Here is a 22,842-nt window from a genome sequence, read left to right on the forward strand (position 1 = left end):
TAGCCAAGAAAGGGCATTTAAAAGAAACAGGGAACTTGCTACATTTAGAGTTTAGTCTTGAAAACACAAATTCTCAGGTCTTTGAATGATTACATAATTAAGCCTCAATTTTCCCTTGATCAGGCAAGGGATTTCAAGAATGATCAGAGAGAATTTTGTAGCTGGTAGAAAGTTTTTTACTGTCAAAATCCCCTCTTAAAATCTGTTCTAGAGTTGATTTTGTAGTGACAAATGGAAGGCATCAAGAATTGCCTCCCATACTGTTATAACATGAGGTTCAACTTTTCTTCAGAGTCATTCTGAGCAGTGATAATGATGGTGTTAAATATCATGGGGGAAATCACTAAAACTGCCTCATACAGACAAGGCTGAAAATGTATAAAAGGAAGGAGTTCAGAGAGTATAAAATAGGAAAAGAAAGGAAAAAAAAAAAAAAAAAAAAAAAAAGAGAGATTAGTAGTTCTGCAGTGAAGGGAAAAAACAGAAGTTAAGGAAAATTCTGATAACAATAAACCTATTACCTATTTTCTTGTTTGAAACAGAAGAAGAAACCCAAAATATTCCAGTATATCTGATAAGAAAGTTGATTAGCTCAATGATTAACTGCCTCTGTTTAACCCAGTTCTGTGGCAGTATCTAAGCTATATAACACACAAAGGAAGACAGAGATAAAAAGAAAGCATGCTTCACCTCTTGCTCAATTCTGCATGGTGAAAGGAACAGAATTTTTTACATAAAACTCTACATACTACCAATAAAATCACCATAAGTATATTGGTCTGGCTAAATCTCTATGAACATGTCACATGACTTTCCATTTTTTTTGGTGCATGTTAAATTGGTAATTATAACCTTATGCCTGTCTCTTCTGACAAAGCTTTCTATCCATGTTAATCCTACCATTCTCAACTTCTCAGAGATTGTGTCCTATATGCATCGGGGTCTATAGTCGTGCTGAAATCACGTTCTGTTCTGCTTTTTTTCTTCTACCTGTAAACTGAAAATTTGCAATACTTTTCAGTCAGGTATCAGCTTTCATTTGTGAATAGTTTTTTTTCTTGGATTCAAATTCTCTTTCTAATCCTGTCCCCTGAATTCTTTAGAATCATTTTTACACAATTAAGTAAGAGAAGAATCTTGCCAGTATAGATAGCAAGAATTGTAGATAGCAAGAAGTAGAGAGATATTTTCATTATTTGCTGACCTCTGGAAAATTCAACAGCTAAAGTTTTAAAAATAAAATAAAATAAAATAAAATAAAATAAAATAAAATAAAATAAAATAAAATAAAATAAAATAAAATAAAATGTTTTATCTCCATTTTAAGTTTTAACTCTATAGTTTTGTCTCCCAACACCAATCGTTCTGCTGCATGACTTGTTTAGAGGATATATCCTTGGCTAACACTCAACCTCTTGCTAGTCATATACATCAAGCTAGCTATTCCGACAATATTTTTTTTTTGGAATGGTTTCTAGAAAACTTCCCTTGTGCATACAAGATGAACTGAAACTTTACTGAACAGTGGAAACCCAGTCAAACTGTTCACATAGACACAGTCATAATCTTCCATTTTTATGCACAGAGAAGCATTTTAAAACTTGCTTTGTATAATTGTGAAAATCTGCCAATCTCTCAATTTAATTTCTCTCATGAAAGTTTTTCTCTATACAATATTTTTCCTATACCTTGATGAGATGAAGAAACACAAAACTTTCCATTGAATAAGATCATGAATTGTCTTTGGTTGGTTTCCAGGACAGTAAATTTGACTTCAATATCCAATTTGGCAATCTTACAGTTTATCATTGGCCGTATATCACTTTTTTATTTTTCTTTCTTTATTAATACTGTTTCCTATTAATAATAATGATGAATTATATTTATGTAGTCCTTTCTCTTATGCAGTCCTAATGTATGTTACAAAATATATATTAGAATCACTTTATCCTGCACTGAATTTTATCTGCATCTCAGCTGAAACATAACTATCTAGTAACATTCTGCAACACCTTCACAGTGATTTAAAACAGAAGAGATCAACCCATTAAAGTGAAAATGCAAGAATAAGTTTTCAGATACACACAATATAAGTAGCTAAACTAGATAATTCCCAGTACACTACCTTTACTCTTACTGAGAGCACCAAGGAAAATTCATTAATCAATAATAGGCAGGAGCTTTCACTTCATTTCAGTAATGAGACTGAAATGGGAATTCCGAAATCAATCAAGGACTTCAGGGCTTTCGGAAAACTGGTTAAGGGATCAGGAGCACAATTAGTGTTCTCTTCTGTCCCCTCAGTTGCAGGTTATGATGAGGAAGGATACAGGAAGACACAGCAGATCAATACCTGGCTGCAGGACTAGTGTCACCAGCAGAATTTTGGGGTTTATGATCATGGGTCGGTTTACATGACACCTGGCCTGCCAGCAGCAAATGGGACACACCTGTCTCAAAGGGGTAAAGGATCCTTGGACATGAGTTATCAGGGCTCATTGAAAACTAGTCTTGAATGGGGAAGGTGAGGAAATCAGGCACAGCAGAGGCAAACCCAAGAGTGGCATACCAGCTTTTGAGGAATGGGGTGCTAGTGAGGCTCTTTGGTCTGCTGTCTCAGTGGAAGTAGGGGAATGAGAGACATGTGGTAGATAACACATAGGATTATAGATGTGCTAAATACTGCAGAAGTGCCTGAGAATGGCCACAAAGGAATTAGGGCTTCTCACTGGAAAAAGCTGGCAGGATCAATAGCCCAGCTGAAGTGCACCTATATGAATACATGCAGCATGGGCAGCAAACAGCAGGACCTGGAAGCCATTGTGCAGCATAAAAACTATGATATGGTTGCCATCACAGAAACATGGTAGGATGACTCCCGCAGCTGGAGTGCTGCACTGGATGACCATCAACTCTTCAGAAAGAACAGGCAAGGAAGAATAAGAGGTGGGGTAGACCTGTATGTTAGGAAGTGTTTTGATTGTCTGGAGCTTGATGGGGGTGATGACAGAGTTGAGTGTTCATGAGTAAGAATCAAGGGGAAGGCCAACAAGGCAGATATCCTGGTGGGAGTATGTTACAGACCACCCCACCAGGATGAAGAGGCAAAGTAAATATTTTGCAGGCAGCTGGGAGAAGTCTCATGATCACTAGCCCTTGTTCTCATGGGGGACTTCAACTTACCAGATGACTTTTGGAAATACAACACAGCAGAGGAAACAGGCTAAGAGGCTTCTGGAGTGTATGGAAGACAACTTCCTGACACCACTGGTCAGTGAGTCAACTAGGTAAGGCACCCCACTGGACCTGTTCTTTGTGAACAGAGAAGGACTCACAGGTAATATGTCGGCTGGAGGTTGCCTTGGACACAGTGATCATGAAACGATTGAGCCTTCTATTTTTGCAGAAGTAAGGAGGGCAATCAGCAGAACCAGTACTTCGAGCTTCTGAAGGGCAGACTTTGACCTGTTTAGGAGGTTGGTTGGCAGAGTCCCTTGGGAGTCAGTCCCAAATGGCAAAGGAGTCCAGCAAGGCTGGTTGCTATTCAAAAAAGAAGTCTTAGAGGTGCAGGAGCAGACTGTCCCCATGTGCTGAAAGACAAGCTGGTGGGAAGAAGACAGGCCTGGCTAAATAGAGAGCTTTGGCTGGAACTCGGGAATAAAAGGAGAATTTATAACCTTTGGAAGAAGAGACAGGCTACTCAAGAGGACTACAAGGATGTTGTGAAGCTATGCAGGGAGAAAATTAGAAGGGCCAAAGACCAACTAGAACAGCTGTAAAGGAGAACAAAAAAATGCTTCAATAAATACATCAGCAACAAAAGGATGGTTAAGGAGAATCTCCATCCTCTGTTGGATGCGGGGGAAAACATAGTGACGGAGGATGAGGGAAAGGCTGAGGTACTAAATGCCTTCTTTGCTTCAGTCTTTAACAGTGAGACCAGTTGTGCTTCAGGTATACATGCCCCTGAGCTGGAAGACAGGGACAGGTAGCAGAATGAAGTCAGTATAATCCAAGGGGAAATGGTTAGTGACCTGCTACACCACTTAGACACCCACAAGTCTATGGGCTGGATGGGATTTACCCAAGAGTACTGAGGGAGCTGGCAGAGGTAATCGCAAAGCCATTTTCCATTATTTGTCAGCAATTCTGGCTAACCAGGGAGGTCCCAGTTGACTGGAAGTCAGCAAATGTGACACCCATCTACAAGAAGGGCCAGAAGGAGGATCCAGGGAATTACAGGCCTGTCAGTCTGACGTTGATGCCAGGGAAAGTAATTGAACAGATCATACTAAGTGCCATCATGCAGCACATACAAGAAAACCAAGTGATCAGGCCCAGTCAGCATGGGTTTATGAAAGGCAGGTCCAACCTCGTGTCCTTCTATGACTAGGTGACCCATTTAGTGGATGAGGGAGAGGTTGTAGATGTTGTGTACCTAGACTTCAGTAAAGCCTTTGACACCATTTTCCACAGCATTCTCCTGGAGAAACTGGCAGCTCATGGCTTGGATGGGTGTACTCTTCACTGGGTAAAGAACTGGCTGGATGGCCAGGCCCGAAGAGTTGTGGTGAACAGAATCAAATCCAGTTGGCAGCTAGTTATGAACGGTGTTTCACAAGGGTCAGTATTGGGGCCAGTTTTGTTTAATCTCTTTATCAATGATCTAGATGAAAGGATTGAGTATGCCCTCAGTATTGCAAACACCACCATGTTAGGTGGGAATTTTGACCTGCTTGAGAATAGAAAGGCCTTACAGAGGGATCTAGACTGGCTGAATCATTGGGCTGAGGCCAGTTGCATGAGGTTCAACAGGCCAAGTGCCAGGTCCCGCACTTGGGTCACAACAACCCCACGCAACACTACAGGCTTGGGGTAGAGTGACAGGAATGCTGCCTGTTGGAAAAGGACCTGGAAGTGTTGATTGACAGCCAGCTGAACATGAACCAGCAGTGTGCCCAGGTGGCCAAAAAGGCCAACAGCATCCTGGCATGCATCAACAATAATGTAACCTGCAGGACTAGGGAAGCGATTATGCCAATGTGCTGGGTTCTGGTGAGGTCCCCCCTCGAATTCTGTGTTCAGTGTTGGGCTCCTCACTACAGGAAAAAAATTGAAGTACTGGAGAGAGTTCAGAGAAGGGCTATGTGAATGGTCTGAAGAGCAGGTCTTATGAGGGAACTGGGATTCTTTAGCCTGGAAAAAAGGAGGCTCGGGAGAGACCTTATCACTCTCTACAACTATCTGAAAGGAGGTTGTAGCATGGTGGGTGTTGGTCTCTTCTCCCAAGCAACAAGTGAGAGGAAATGGCCACCAGGGAACTTTCAGATTGGATATTAGGAAAAAAATTCTTCATGGGAAGGGTTGTGAAGCAGTGGAACAGGCTGCCCAGAAAAGCGGTTGAGTCACCATCCCTGAAAGTGTTCCAAAGTTGTCTAGGTAAGGTTCTTAGGGACATGGTTTAGTGCTACAGTTAGGTTATGCTTGGACTCCATGATCTTAAGGTTGTCTTCCAACCAAAATTATTCTGTGATTCCATTATTTTATTTGACATTTTAGTTTTATGGCTTACCATTTATTAAACAGATAATTATTTAAGAGCAAGTATTTACTACTCATTTATAAGATACCATACTACTTTAAGGTTAGAAAATTATTATGGCATTAAGATGCTGTCCTATATTAACTTTGAAAATATTGACTTATTCTGGCTACAGTGGTAGAGCACCAGTTCCAGAACAGACCTGGTTTTCAACATTCAGCATTGGAGTTGCAGGCATGGGTTGTTTCGATCAGTCTCCCTAATTCTAAGATGAGAATGAGTAGATATTTGTTTAATACCTTGTGTCATACGTTGCCTACCTGTGTACATGTATAAAGCTACATCACCTTCACTGACAGCACCCAACTATATACATTATGGAAACTCAGAATTGCTTACTAGCTTGCTTGCTTATTTGTAACTGGTTAAGAATCCTAATCAGTTGTAATACCAACATACTGTTAATAAAAATCAATTAGTTCACCACCTGAAAAAGCAGTTATAAAAATTTGCTCTTCTATTTAAAAAAAAACACACAAGCTTTTACATAAAATAATCCTAAAATATTGTAGTATTTCTTAAAATTACTCAGTAATTTCTACTCTAAATTAATCTATTATTTCTTTATTTATCTGCATGTGCAGCTAGACTAGAAATTGTTCAATGAAGAGAGTGTGCACTAGATAGTGAAGGCTTATCTAAGCTGTTATTCACCTGTACAATTTCAATAGCTCAAAGCCTTTTTTCTACAGTGTTATTTTTCTTTTAGCACTCATTTATTGAGTGCAACTAGAGAGTCCTTTTCATTAAAGGCTTTTAGAAGCAGATTAGACAAACAGTTATCAGAAAGTTTGTTGCACGATTCATCCTGTACTGAAGGAGAGGAATGAACTTGGTGACTCTCAAGGTCCCTTCACCCTACATGATACAACACCCTCACCAAGGTCAAATGTTATAGCTGACCTTGACAACTTTGAGTATGAACCCATGCCATGTCATATCACTGATAACGTTTTTGATTAATTGCAAACTTGTGGCCGTTGCACATCCCCGATGAGATCCAGAACATTCAATAGGGTAGTTGATGGCTCTTTAGCACCTTTTGTGCCCCACTGTGCCTGTCCCCACATACACACCTAGGGTGGTGCCAAGGTACTGACAGTCACATCCTCCCCTACCCCAGGGCAGGGTGACTTCACCTCCACCCAGCTGGGGGAGCAGGAGGAGTGGGACCCTGAGTCAATGGACAAGGTCCTCAACAAAGGACGAGCCCAGAGAAGCTCGTGAACCACGTATTGCCCACAGTCAGATCTGACCAAGCTGTAAAATGGGGTCCCTGCTGAAAACCCACTTGGAGTGATACTCTCACAGCAGTGAGTCTGTGAACTGGAGCCCTCCACTTAGACTGGAACACCATTTAAGGGGCTTTCTGGGACTGAGTGCACCTCTCCTCCTCTTTTGATGGGTGTTTTTCTCATCTGGATATATCCTTGAGTGAGGTCCTTGCCCACCTCAGGCAAGTGATTATTCTCTGCTGGGCACCCTAGAGTGAAAGAGGCCTCTAGTTTGTTTGTTTGTTTGTTTGTTTATTAAGTGAATGTGTGCATGCTGTGGATCCTCATTATTATTATGTGGTTGTACAACAATAATTTTCTAAACTGGTACCCTAACCTGTGTTTTATGTTGTCAGAGTGCTAAATAATTTGGATAAACCCTGTTTCTAGTTGGTTTATTTGCTATACTTTTCTGGCTAGAATAAAGTCTGGTTGGAGCTTGTTGTCCACTTAAATTGACTCCCCCATGACAAAACTTTGTAGTATTAAGCAACACAGAAGTGATTATTCTAACCTATACTTATACATTCTTTTATATCTTTTATCATTATAGCATATCTTGTCAAAGAGATTATGATAATAGATATTGCAAATACAATAAAATATATTTGGACACATACATACATCACAGAGTATCAGACAGCAAATGTATAATCTAAGTTGTCAAATGTGCTTTGAAAGCTATGTTTATATCCCAGAGAGCTGCTCAGTGATTTGTTGAAGGGCAGACATCTGGATCATTATAGTATCTGTATGAACAAAAAATAGACAGTTGATTTCACAGCCATTTTTGACCTCTGAATAATTTCAATCTGACTATGCAAAAACTCTTTCCCAAGCAGACAACAGCATTGTATTCTTGTCAGTTATTGTAGGCAGTCAATGTATGGCTGCTGAATAACTGATTCAGTCCTTACAGAATTGATATTTAGATATGGCATCTGTTTTTCTTGGCTTCCTTCTCTGCTGACTCTGCCAGATTCTTAATCTACTTCCCTTTCTTTCTCTTACATGCAAAGACATTTTTCCCATTCCTCTCAATTTTTTGCAGTAAGCAGCATGTTGACTTGTCTGCTTTTTTGTGATCACATTTTTTCAGATGCACTGTGCAACTCATTCTATAATTCCAACAGGGATATGTCAAGTTTCAGCATATTGTTTGATTTTCATTCCCCCTGACATTGCTGCATACACAATGGACTATGAGACAAAATACAGAAAAATCTGAATTCACTGTAAAAGGTGGAATACTTGGGATAACAGTAAGAATTTTTCCTCCCTAGTGCAGATTGCTTAAACATTTTTTTTAAAAAGTGCTAGGACATCATAAAATACATTCAAAACCTATAGCTTCAAAACTAGAAAAGCTGCAGAGGCAACAAAAGACTATGATAAGCTTATAACAGGGTTTTCACAGCCATTTCATCAATTTTTTCTCTTAAATTAAAGAAAGTAAAGGCCATTTCATCTATACATAGCCTGACAAACTTAGACCCACCAGGTGCTTAAGCATCTATAGACAATATAGACAATGCCAAATCTATCCACGGTAGAGAATAGTGAGGTAATGCAATTCAATGTTGCATGATACTGCATAAAACTGCCCAGAATCTAACAATATCTTATGTAACCTACTCAGCTTCATGCACAGTAGTTCAAAATCTAAACACATTAATAGTGGCCAAGGTCAGAGACAAAACACAGGACTAAAAGGCCCTCAGCTCTCACCATGGAGGGCATTTCTAATTATAATAGATACCCTGACAAAAACAAAACAAAAACAAACAAACAACAACAACAACAAAAACTCAACCAGCTAAGGTCAATAAATTGACCCAACATGTGGAACAAGTCTCGTGATATAGCAGCTGTATTCACTCTTCACTTTAGTATTGCCACCAAAATATTTGCGTGCAGTATAAATGGAGAAGAAAGTTAGAAATGAAGGCCTTGCAAATGAAATGGAAAACAGAAGAATAATAATGACCATTATGACCAATGTTTTCTACACAGATGTACATGCAGGTGGCTCACAGACATGAGTAGGCTAGCCGAAACCACATTTTTGGGAGGGATTTTGGAGAGGGTTCGGGGACTGTTTCCCATAATAATGAGGGAATTAAACAGAATTTCTAGAGGTATCTGTTCTGCAAGGATCTTGAGTAATTATTATTCCAATGCTATTGAATCCTTGTTGCCACCACCAGTGGCAATAAAAAGGCACTTTAAGAAAAATAAAATCTTAAGAGACTAAGGGAGATGACTCTAATGACCTATTTTATTGCTATTTATCTGGCATTGTTTCAAGATAGGTCACAAAACTCTTGAAAACATGCTTAAATTTCTGTGGAATCATAATACTGTCTGAGTGAAGATTAAAGGAAGTCTTGACCTCTCTGACTCTTTTACAGACCTCAGAAAATTATCTTATCATTTCAGTGAATCCCTGCCTCTTGGACTCTTATCCATAGGAAAAAAAAAAGCCAACAAATTCATAATTAACACTGGTATAAAGAGTCTATTTGCTACCTGTACTATTGATACCATTTCATCTAGTCAGTCAGTTATCCCTTTGAATTTCACAAGTCCCTTCCAATTTACAGCATCTTACTGAATGCTAAAGTGCAAGGCCTGTTGAGTCAACTACATCACCTTGTGCTGGACTGCTCCATTAAATACCACTACTTTTCCATATGCAAATAAAAAAGTTATTTTCATTGTTTCATTACTTTCTAATACTGTGCTTTCTGTTCTTTAAAGAAGCTGATCTTCATTAGTTTACAAACTTAATGACATTTGAAATGCCACGCCATTAACTTTTGGCTCTGAAAGCAGGGTTGACTTTGGGCATTCCATCAAAATCCAATAATCCAACTCTTAAATTTCATTTTTGCTCTACTACTCAGCACGTGAAGGAGGAAAGCCTCTGCAGATGTCTGCTTTACACAACCACATGCAGTAAATGTATGCTTTCCCCTCCTGCCCTTTGACAAGTAAAATGTACTTATAATCTTAACCCAGCACCATTTCTCTGGGTGTGACTGGTAATCCCTGGTAAATTCTGCCAAGGATCCAAACAAGAACTTGTCTGTCCCTGTAATGTCAGGTGACATCATGTATGTGTTTGTTGCACCTCATCTTTGAACACTGTAGGCCATAATTTCCAACATTTCATAGAACATGTTGTAATCATTAGGACGTGCTTTTAGAGAAAAGTGGAGCAACAGAAGAGGTTAGTAACAGCAGAGAATCAAGCAGGCAAATAGATCATTTGGCTCAATAGACTTAAGGATTTTCTTCCATCTGCCAAGACAGCAGTTAAATACAATGAAGTTAATCCCTGACAGCATATCTCAGCAAAACTTTCCATAGCTTTTACATTCCCTTTAATAAAAACATTTTGAAGAGGCATGCCATTATTTTTTACTCTCCAAATGAATTATTCACTGACCTTTACTGACTATGAGCAATCCCAGCAACATTTCAGATGCTATTAGAATATTTTTTTTTTCCAGCACTACTTTTCCTATTTTTACTACTGAATATCACATTACAGAAAATGAAACAGGTAAAAATAGTATGCAGAAAATTCTCTTTGAGAAGTCAAATCATATTCAGAAGACCATTCCCAAGACCAATAGCTTTGAATTCAGGGGAGAATTCATATTCTCTTCAAATCTTTCTTTCCTGTTTTATGTATATTCCTACCACTCTTGCAATTCCACAAACTGTGGACTGAAATTACATTAGCCTTTCATAGACAGTACACTGATGAGAGACAGAGAAGGATCTTCATCCTCTTGCTGTTTCTATGTTATGATTTCTTTGTTATGGTCTCTGTAACTCCATCACCAGTGTTATTTGTTAAATAATAAGATTAATTAATGATAAGACCAGGCTGCTTCTCGTTGGCTAACATTCTTAGACCAATACAGTTCTTCTGATGTATATGGAAGTTACATATTAAATATATAATTATGTTCAATGAACTCAGATTTAGACAAATAGAAGAAGTTTGCTTTGCAAGTCTCTGTTTTTAATTGAAATGAGTTAAACAGTACTCATTCAAGTGAACTCAATTTCTTATAAATTGTCAGCAACTTCTCCATGTCACAGCAATAGGTAGAATTATTTTTACCAGTAGAAATAAATTATATCTTTCTCTATAACATCTCTAGAATATTTCACTTTTTTTTTTTTTTTCCCTATGATCTAACAAAGAGCAGTTTGTTATACTGCTATCATGGTCTGAGTCCCAAACCTAGTCTTCAGGTATAAGCAGAAATAACCAGTTGAACAATAGCAAATTACAATGCAGGGGTCTCATTCTTTCCTAATAATTTAGAGTGAGACTGTCACTTTTGCTTAAAACTATTCTTCTACTAATCAGTTACACCCGCATAAAAACATTTCCTCTTTCTTTGCTGCAAAAGGTTTAACTATGAATAACAGTGCTGCCACATCCTATTCAATGTGGCAACATTCTTAATTCTAGAGACAAGAAGCTCTGTCACTTTCCTGATGATCTATCCATAGGAGGTTCCTTGTGCTTTTACATTTTTACTGAGTACAGTTAACCCTTTGCATTGGATTAATGCCCAAGAGTAGGATCTTCCCTGCAATAGTTAGGTTGCCCAAACTCTGATTCTTATTCTGGTAATTCTCTTCTTTTGGAAGAATTTGTAATATTTTATAGAGCACATCCTCAATCTGAATGGAACTATTGGTATCTCAAAGGTTTTGCATATAGTACCATGTTACCCACAGTCTGCTAAACATGTTCTTGACCATTGTCAGCATCCTGTTACTAGTAAGTAGCTAAGTGAGTATCTACTTCTTAGCTCTCATACTTCCCTTGTTTTCATCAAAATATCTTAATTGGGCCACTTAATTCTGTAGAAGAGCAGGAATAATTTCTTTTTGTGACTGATAATTTTGCCTGTTTTTCTAGGAAGAAAACTCCATCTTGATGTTCCTGTAAGAGCTGAAATATGAAATGGAAACCATTTTTCCTAAAAAATAAGAGGTTTGGGGTTTTTTTTTTTAGGTTTTCTTTCTACTCTTACTGGGTTCCCTTTAAGAACAACACCACCACAAACCAGTCGTAACAGCTGCCTGAGTATGAATCACAAACACTAAGCCAGTGTAAAAGGGCATGTAACGTTTAGTGATTAGTGAACTTCTTCTGCCATATGGGGTAAGCTGCAATGTAACTGAAATGAGTCGGGACCTTTAATGATGGTTTGTTTTCCCATTCAGAAATTCCATAACAACCAATAGTCATTACACACATGTGAGATGGAAAGACCCCACAAGTTTCTACTAGTTATGCAACTCCAGAATCTGGTGTTCAAAAGGGTGTAAGTAGCAACTGCTTTACTTATTACACCAACCAACATTTTAATTAATATACTACAATTGTCTTGAGAGTTCAACATACTTCCACAAGGTAGAAAGATCTAAAGTGTTCTCTAAATCTTCACCGGCTGCATGATGGTTGTCCCACAGCTAGCCTATCTTAAGGGTTCCATGGTCTGACTAACATATATCTGGCATATCATCTGGCAAGAAAAACAAGTTTTCAAGCTTTCAAGATCATTGTGTGATAATATGGTAAAGTCACTTCAGCTTTTAGGGTTGTGAGGGAAAGATATGATGTCTTGCATTTTACACCCCCCCCTTACCCCCCCCAAAAAAAAGCTTCATTCTGCACCACACAGAAAACCTATGTTATCCTACTGTAGGTGGCAGATCCTCATAATGTCAGTTACCACACAGGAGCTTGTATTCAAATGACAGTACATATCTATGTATGTACAGGAAGGAAACAACACAGATGAGTCCATATGCAAATCATGAGAGTGAACTCACAGATATCAGTCAACAAGCAAGTATAGCCTGCAGTATTAATATATTCATACCGATATTTAGAAGAAGCAAAATTCTCACAACAGCTTCTCTAAAGTCAGCAGAATCAGTTGTGAAGCAAAACAGCACACAACACAAATGTGAAAATCTAATAAGTTACAGAAAAAAGTTAAGGGTTTTGGCTCAGAAATGAGTATTAGGCAATTCATGTTAAAATATGCTACCTTATCCCAAGTACCCTAAATCAAGAATGAAAATAACAAAAATTTTCCATCTCTGGTTTCATTGACATTGTTCAAAACAATCTTCACTTAGAATAAGTCAGAAGATGTGTGGTACTATCTAGGTCAGCAAACACAGCTGCCTATTGTCAACATACCTCTTAACTTTTAAGCAGTTTCTGTCATTTGGTTGTGTGTTATGTTGCTCCCACTATGTAGATTATACACTACCACAGAATGCAAAGAAACGGAAGGTCATTGCCCAAGTTCCCCAATGTGCAGCATATGCTGTGGTCATGAAAGCTTGAGCCTCGTCACTTACTATGAATGCAAGCTGTTCCCAGCTAATATGAAATAATTTGCTGTTGCATATACAATGAATATTAAAACCATCAGGACAGTGTGAAAGGAAGTACCCGCCTGCTTTATGAGAGATATTTGTATATTTGCTAATGGAACAACCATTAGCAAAGAATCCATCTGTACTCATAATTTATTGAGAAAAGCTAGGAGCATTTAAATTTAAGAATTAGAATAAAGCTTAAGAAATATGTTTTGTACGTGCTATTCAGCCTTTTCTACAAAAATTTGACTTCACTTATATAAGTCAATGGGAGTTTTATCATTGTCTCTAAAAGAAGTAAAATCACACCCTACTTTAACAACCTCTTAATTATTAGACCATAAAGTATTAAAAATTACTTTTCTCCTCATACATAAAATCTTCAGTAATCTATAAAATACTCTTTTCCTGTATACTGTAGATTTTTGATATCAATACTTGTGTTTCAGAAACAGTAATTGCACCAGCTTGGATTGAATTATACACTTCTTTCTAGTACTTCTAGTTTGCTCTTGACTGTACTAACTCTTATAAAAATATCTCTGTAGTGATCCTGACTGGGAAATCATTGTACATTGATAATTTAGTGATCTGTGTAATTTTTCAAGTGACCAAAAAGGAGGATGTTCAAACATTGACAAGATCTGCACAGTGTGTGATGAAAAAATCCGTCTGTTATCTGTTCAGTGCTGTATGAATGCAGGTTCTCAGCATCTGGAAGGATATAAGATTTAACCTCTATCTATATTCCTCTTTTTACTCTGTCTTATTAAAAGTTATTTTATCAAGTCATTTGTTGTCAGATCTTGCTTACTGAAATCCAAAAAGGACCCTGGTCCATCTCTGTCTCACACACACCTCTCTCCTTGCCCCAGTGCAAAACATTTTTCAGGGCTAGTCTTGCCTCATCTACCTTTAATATTTTGTTCACCTTCAAACAAAAATGGATTTGTACAATGTTGTGAGGCTGATTAGCCCTTTTTCCCAATAAAACAGTCAAAAATCCTATACTTGCAGAGCTTGCGTTCTGAGGTCATTTACTTGCAGAGCCACCATTTTGAACTTGAATTTATTTTCCCTCTTTGGAAGAAATAAAGTGTATTACTATACTATCACTGAGAGGGTAGTACAGATTATAACCTAAGATGGTCACTGAGAGTCTACAAAGACAAGCTGGATGAAAAAAACCTCAGTTCAGCAAGGAGTAGTCTTGACAACCTGGAAGGTGGCACTCTTCCATTAGTCAATGGGCAGATGGCTAATAGGCAAGATGATATCATGGAATCTAGCTTTCAAAACCAAACTATTCCCTAGGTGTTTTGTTCCAGAAAGGCTCACTTTGAGCAAAGGGAACATGGCTGAAGTGTCCAGCTTCTGATCTCATCTGAATTTACCCAATGTAACTCCAGAAATGCCTGCTTTTTAACAATGAGTGTACTGTTGCAAAATGTATAGCTGACAATGTCCAGGAAGGCTGGAGAATGAAGACTGCTGTATAAAATCTAATAGCAGAATCCCTCAGATTAACCTAGAACTCCAATAAGAGGATTTATTGGTTAACAAAAAACATTTCAAAAGATTTATTATTTGGGGAGCTTCAAAATCAATCATGCTGATAGATGGTTTCATTTGAGAAAGGCCTGTTTCAGTACTGTGAGTGGGAATAAGCAACAACAGCAAAGTCAGCTGTTGCTTAAAAAGCTGCTTGACACAGTGGCTCAGCATACACTGCTGTGCTTCACAGTGATGGAAGGAGAGAAAGCTCTTAGAAAGGTGGACAGAATCAATCTCATGTGAGGCAAACAAAGAACTAACTGCCATTTTTGTCTGACAGTTTCTTCATTAAAATAAGTAATTCCCCCCAACATGCAGCAGTCTTTGCTAATAAATGTGACTGTTTATGTTCAAATATTCATGGAGTAATACTGAAGCAGCAGATTTACTTACTGAAGTGTCCTGAGCAAGTAAGTGTTAAATTAACTACACTTTACAGACTGGGCCAGAAACTGTTACATATATAAGGATTTAGAATTAAGCTACAATCAAACTACACAGTTTCCTCTCAGTGCAAGTGATGATGGGCTTTAGAGAGCAGACATTCCTCATCTGACAATCTGCTCCATAGCCACTCTAATGCTAATGACACTGAGTCCTTAATGAGGCCAGTGTCAGTACAGGATTCTTCTGGAGTGATGAAGGTCAGCTGCATCACTCTCAACATGCCTCCTACCCGCACAGAAGCCTAAGGGGAAAAACTAATGGCTCATCAGTGGCACAGATGTGCCTGCAGGAAAATGTTCTTCTGGTTATTTATGGTTGGATAAAGTCATTTACAAAATCTCAGTGGAGCCAAGGGGCCATAACCAGACTCCAGAATCTATTTTCTTTTTTAATCCTCACAGGAATTTCTGAATACTGTAACTACACTGCATTTATGAAATGTTCCCCTCAAAGAAAAGGTGGTTTCATCCAAACCCATTATTGGAAAGAGGTTTCTGCAGAAGGATTTCTGCAGAATATTTTCCACTAAAAAATCAGGGTGAAAAGCACAATTGGCACTTATTCAGTATAATCTATCCATTTAGCTGGGGCAAAAGAAAACAGGAATTATAGAGGAGAATGGGATAAAAAAGGCAATGACCCAGTGCCTTCAATAGTCAGCAGAAGTATTTCTGTGAACATATGGTTCAATGATAATGTTACTTAAGCAAAATATTCTGATGTATACTAAAGTATTTTTTGGACAATTTTGCCTCAAAAAACCAGAAGGTTCTGTATTTTCACTTTTGGTCAGATAGAGGCCCATATGACAGAAATTCGCTTTACTGGTAATTTCTACCACTGACTGATTAACTTTGAGAAGTTAATCATAAGAAAGGACTATGTAAACCCTGGGACAGATGAAGCTGAAATATATCAAAGGATGTACCACAGAGAGATAAGTAAAACACAGAAAGAGGAGTACTCAGTATATGAATGAAGTGCAGGTTTGTGAAGCAACTGAAAAAAGATGGTTAAAGCTTAAGTACAGTCTTCCTGCTAGTGGTCTCTATTACTTTTTCTATCTTATCCCTCTAAATGTTTATTAAGGATTCTTGCAAGAGCTAACGATAGTCCTAATAAGTGATTTAACAATATTCTTTAAAGAATAAATTGCTTAATTTTCATCAGGTTTTCTGTTTTCCACTACTTAAAAAGTGCAAAGCGATCTTCCCTTAGATCACTTCATAGATTTAAGCCACTTCCTACACCCAGGTGCATCAATATCAAATTATTTGTCATATCCAAAACAGAAGCTCAGTTTTAATTTACTGCATCTCTAAAACATCTGTCTGTGAAGTATCATACATAAATATAATCAACCTTGCAATGAAGTGAAACACCATTTCCTCCAGTCAACACATCAGAAGACCTATCCTAATAAATATTTTTTTTCTTGATTTCTATATCTGTTCTGCATTAGCCTCCTCTGGAAAGTCAAAATAGGTCATGAGACCTGCATCACCTTATATAAGCAAGTAATTTTTATCTTATTTCTCAAATTCTATAATCTAAACCACTGTCAAATATACTCTGTTAGATTCTTTTACCTGTAAATGATTTGTGCTTAATAAAATAAAGTAAACTTATAAATAAGGCCATTTTGGTTTTCCACTATGTAGTCAATCTACTTAGAAAGCACTAAACAGATCTATGGTCACAGCACTGAATAAAGGAAATAAAGAAAAAAATATCTTCATAAACAATATAGATGTTATATGTGTGCGCATAAAACACTGTACCAGTATTGAGTATTTTACATAGCATACATGTTCATGACGAGCAGTTTCATTCTCTGCATATTCTCAAACAATCCTGCAGGCTATTGCAATTATTCTCAACAGTCTCGAGATTATCGTATTGTTAAAATGATCTGCAATGTAAAAAATATATTTTTTCACCTTTTTGAACCTTTGTGTGCAATTCTGAAACTTACAATTGTGTCTAAACTTATTAATGATTTACTTAGGTATCAAAAATTAAAATATGGATGTTTTTCAATTGTTAATTGGGACAAAGAAAAATTTAAGCAAAAAGAAAAACTAGGTCTCTTCCATCAATGTAAATAGTGAGAAGCTTCCTTATGCTTAAAACACTACCCTTGAATGATTATATTTTTCAGCAGAATGCTTATTTGTGTTAGAAAATAAACTGCTAATTTTATATCAGATGAAAAATTAGCTTTGTTTTACTTCAGTTTGCAGTGGAAACCATTGTGGTAAATGACACAATTTATAGAGACATGAAAACAACAGCCAAAAAATTTGCGTATGTTAAAGAGTAAGAGAGGTTTTTGTAAGTATTTTTCTGCAATAAATATTATCATATGCTCTACTACTTCAATAAAATGAAGGTTCTGTGGCCTACTTTTAAATAAAGATTTGAAAATCATAATGCAAAGCGTAAAATATTCATCAATTTATTCATTCAGTTTTTCAAGCAGTTTGCACAATTTGAACATTGTGCAGCACATAGCATTTTGACATACAGGCAAGCTGGATTTCTCAAATTCATAAAATGCAAATGCACTTGCTTAGAGTAGAATACATGCTTAAACAGAATGATGAAGAGCCAAAATACAAAATATGCCTGTTCACCTACACTTATTTTAGCCCTACCCCAAAATACATTAACAAATGAAAAAATCTGGCTGCTAATGAGCAGCTGTGAGTTTCACAAACCATCTCCGGACTTACTAAACTGGACATGAAGTTTTGTGTACACAGCTTGTAAACAGAGGTGCAGGGAAGTGTAATTTTACTTTAACAATATGGCTTCCTGTGAGCATACTGAAATCATACTGCAGTAACAGAATTATCTTGATTGAAAGCAATAAACATTAAGAATTTCAATGGCTTCCAGTCTTTGGGACACAGAATTTACTACGTGATACTAACAGCCTCAATTTAGTAAGGCCTGAGTGTTTTGCTGACTAAGGACTTCAACATATGCATATAGTTTAGCTGTAAAATATTTTACCAAGTATGGCCCCTAATGAAGAATTAAGTGAAAATCAAAAACACTTCTGATCTTTCAAAAGTATTTTTTGCATAAAATTAATAAAACTTCTTTCACACACATTTTTATGGCAGTGACTTTCTGAATTTTATATCTTTGCTTCCAACCCTTTTAGCCATTAAAGAGGCAACAACATAGATTAAATACTCATTTCCATGCCTTGGTTCATGTCTTGTAAGGTGGTCTATGAAGAATTGCAAGTGTTCAAGAGGTCAGTTATAACCGAAATAGGGTAATGATTTCCTTGTAAGAAATATATTTACAGAATACTTGCACTTTTCAAGTTTTCCTGGAGAGCTACAGTGAAATCTAGTGCCTAGTCCACAATGCCCTTCATCCTTATTTAAAAAGAATATGGATTTTGACTCACGTTCACACTTACCTGGGTAATTTTAGCATGCTTTGAACATAACTCAAAACTAAATTATGCTGAGAAGCATTTGCAACTTAACTGGATACTGACCGAGAAATACATCTGTAAAAAGACTAACATCTGTCACTGTGGACGGGCTGGAGCCTCCATTACCCCAGATCAAATTTAGACTTGTGTCAATAGTTTGCATAGGGATGGAGGATGATTAGTTACTTTGGGTCAAAGACACAATGCTAAATTCCATACTTACTTACGCCTTCTGCACATCACCTCTAAACAAGGTAAAATTTTCAATGACCTTATCTATTGCTGTTGCTTGTCACTTTGAAGATCAATTTAACTTTACAGCATCCAAAGCACGTTTTATTCTTTTTTGTTGCTGCAGCAAATCTCAACACAATTCTTTCATTGAGTGCTCTTATGTCCCCAGTGGGCACTTAAGACTCTCAGGGTAACTGTAATAAAGTGCAGTCTGACGGGGTGCAACCTATAGGTTTTCCTGAACTCCAGGGAAAAAAAAATAAATCCATCACTCTTCTACCCTCCCAAACATGATTGCAGGGGGCTTAATATTCAGATTAAGAGAGAAAAAAGAAAGGGGAGGGAAAGAATAAATGTGAATAATGTGAATATCTAAGGAGTGCTAACAAAACTGAGAAAAAAACCTAATAGCCTTGCCCCAAGCATGTAGTGCAAAACTGAATTTATTTCATGCAGGGTATAATACTGTGATTGGAACTCAGTCATAAAGGCAGAATTAAGGAGAAATCTAGGCCTTCAGACAAGAAGTTCTGATTTAAACATTAGATAAGGTTATACTATCCAAAATCTCAGTTTTTAATATATGTTTGCCTTCAGCTCACCTAGCAGATCTGGCAAACGGAATTACTTATGTAAGCCACCTACCCAACATCTTTTCAAAGTCAAATAGAATAAGTAGTTACAGTATTTTTCCAACATGTTCTTTTTAAAAATGTATTTACTATTTATTATTTTTATTGCCTGCAGGTGCTTGCTGGTATACAACAGAAAACTGAATGTGTTTACTAAAACAGTTTTAAAATTCTGATATTGCTCAGTACTTAATAGTATTATCATCCACCTTGCTTTCAGCTTAAAAAATCAGATTTCAAGGGGAAGATGGAGGACATGTGATGGACCCTTTAGCTCTCTAAAGAAAACCACTTGCTGTTTCTGCTTTGAAATTAGTAGAGGGAGACATAACAGTAATAAATTATGCAGCATCATGTGCAAAATTAAATGTCATTTACTAATATTTTAAACATTAACTTACAAACTCCATTTAAAAAGTTATAGTCACAGAAAAACAGGGCTAGCAAGGTATTTTATCATATTAACATTTAATTTTTAAAAATTATTTGTTTCCAAAGAAAGCAGTAGCTCTAAATAAGAGAACATGCTGGTTTATCTGATTTGATTTTAAACCTCAAGACCTGTGTGTTCCTGTGTTGTACTCATGGAAATTTTGCAAAACCAAATTTATTTCCCTCAGTTGGTGAGGCTGCTCAAGCTTATAGCTATGTATTTATACATATTTTAAGGAGAACATGTAAATCATCCATCTACTGCAGAGTGACAGGAAAATTAGGTGGAATATTTGCTGTTTAAGTTATATAAACATATATATTTACATTTATTGCTTTGTTTTGCTTTTTCACCTCTAACCCCAGTTGAGAGCCTTAAACCAATTCAAGGACCTAGGTCTGTTATGAGTAAAAATGTTCTCTCCATCAGCAGGTTATACATCACCCTACTGCCATCTAGGTGAACTTGTAAGATTGAGGTATTTTTCTCTTTCTCTCAACAAGACAGCTCATGTCCTGCTTGCAGTGCTTTAAAGTACATGGTGTAGTCTTTATATATCTAATTACAGCACATATTTTGAGATACACCTGAAAGTATAGATTGTGGACTGTTTCTATCTTGAAAGCTAAAAGTCCAGCTCTTCTGTTTGTGACAGAGAGCAGTCTCACCTTACAGCAGTTATTATAGCTAAACCCCGTTGTAACAGAAATAGACGACCAAGAATGCTAAAATTTATTTGCAACTGCTCTGAATCTTATAGGAGGAAAGCATGGACAAACAAATGTTGTCCTTCTGACTTGGCCATTGTTTACACCTAAAGGATTTTGATTTATTGTGGTAAGAAGAATTCAGAAGAATCAACCTTAAAGCTGAATTTCACCCAAAATAGTGAATTTTCAATACAGATAGAGTGAATTAGGAAATTATAATGCATCCTTTCAGCTTCAAGTTTTACAGCATGAATCATTGCCAAATATAAGAAACACGCATTTTTCTTATATATGGTACTTGGAGAATATTATGATTTAGATGTTTGGTGCAGACATTGTAAAAAATTTTCATGTCAATTAAAGGAGTTTCAAATGGTGTATACTTTTTCATCATTCAAAGACTAACTAAAACTTCTCTAAAAGTAATTACACATGCTTGGAAATACAGATAGGTCAATTACATGCTCTAAAAGAAAAACTTTATAGCTTTTGCCTTACTGCTTTTTTCTAAGATGTTTTAGAGAAGGAACATTTTATATAAGCATTTATTACTGTGGCTTGTGCGATGTATAAAATCTTTCACAAAGACTGTTTTACATACAAAATATATCAACAAATGACAGTTCTAAATTCACGTTTAATGATTTTACTGTACTACTATTAAAGACTTTATCTACAATATAAGTTCTTTTTGTTCATTTGCTTTTTCTTTGTTTTGCTGTAGCAAATTTGAAGTAATGAAGATTCTTTGATTATTCAGTTAAGATAAGATTTCTATTATACAAAGAATATATTATTTGGTTTACATATGTAAGATTTGTTTACTTTTTTGCCTTAAGAAGACATTGAGTGTAAAAGAAGCTTTAGTTCAGACCCCTGAAAAATTCTATTAAAAAATTTCTTAGTGTCTCAACATGAGGAAGTAAGCTTCCAGTTCAGTCAAAACCATGCAACTTGAAGTCCTTTTGCAATAGTTCCCCCTAGAATCTTTCACAGTGTTTTTCCTTCTACATAACCTTCTCTGCTTGTGTGTACCAAACTTTACATTTAAGAAGAGTTCACAGGGGTCTATATATTTCTGCAGGTATCTGAGGAAAAAAATACTTTTGTCTCTGCTGTCTACTTTTTAAGATATGTAATCCTAACATAAATATTGTTTGGGTAATGTTTCTCATTATGGTTACATTTAAATAATATAGAATGGAAGAATGGTTTGATATAATCCGGTTGCTTCTAAAAGAACCTACTCTGATAAGGGTTCCTTTCACTTCACGGTATCTGGGGCATCTATTCCCATAGAGAACATATACCCTGAACTGTAAAGTGAGCAATATATCCACACAAACTGCACACTAAAACATCAGTGTGCTTCTAAAATCATCTATCCTCAAGTGAAAACAAAAACCCATAGGCAACCCTTTCCAGATGTTGTTTCCAAGGAAAGTAAAATGAGTACGTACTCCCATGCATTGCCAAGACATATAGGCTGCTAACTGAGAAACAGTGACATGTAAGTAAAAACATTAGAAGAGACTACATAGAATATGGCCTCACTCACGGAAATACTTCTGCAAAACAAGCAGACTATAAGTAGAATAGATTGCAGCTATTGTACCACTAGATAACAAATTTCAAAGCTGAAGGCTTTCATCAAGCTACTCATTTTCACTTTTTTTGAGCACATATTAAAGTTACTTGAAGCAGATCTGGAAATCTGAAAGACTACAGGTTTTGATTGAAACAAGTGCTATTTCCTTACTGACTATGCTAATTAGCAAAATGGTAAAACTGAGCTGAATCATCATGCAAGTCTGTAAGAAGCTTCAAAATACTGGCTGTAAAATGAATACACATTTTGTATCTATTCAGGAAGAGACTAAAAGTCTGAATCTTCCTGAAACCTGCTGACCTTCAAAATACACTACAGAATAAAAATGCTAAAACTAAGATTTTTTTAAAAATGTAAACTGGTATTTGATACAGTCACAGCTTCTTGGAATAGAATTTCCTTTTAATGTTATCCAATTATTATAATGTACAATTATTATAATGTACAGAGATAACAGG

General features: G+C 36.7%; 1 protein-coding gene across 1 annotated transcript in view; it reads left to right on the forward strand.

The window, feature by feature from the left end:
• Positions 1 to 12,048, forward strand: part of VSTM2A (V-set and transmembrane domain containing 2A) — a 47,913-nt gene extending 35,865 nt beyond the window's left edge. Inside the window, exon 5 of the mRNA XM_065052796.1 lies at positions 11,828 to 12,048. Coding sequence (XP_064908868.1) covers positions 11,828 to 11,871 — 44 coding nt within the window. The 3' untranslated portion in view covers positions 11,872 to 12,048. The remainder of the gene's footprint in view (positions 1 to 11,827) is intronic.
• The last annotated feature ends 10,794 nt before the right edge of the window (positions 12,049 to 22,842 follow it).

This window comes from Columba livia, chromosome 2, assembly GCF_036013475.1.
Source record: "Columba livia isolate bColLiv1 breed racing homer chromosome 2, bColLiv1.pat.W.v2, whole genome shotgun sequence".
NCBI lineage: Eukaryota > Metazoa > Chordata > Aves > Columbiformes > Columbidae > Columba > Columba livia.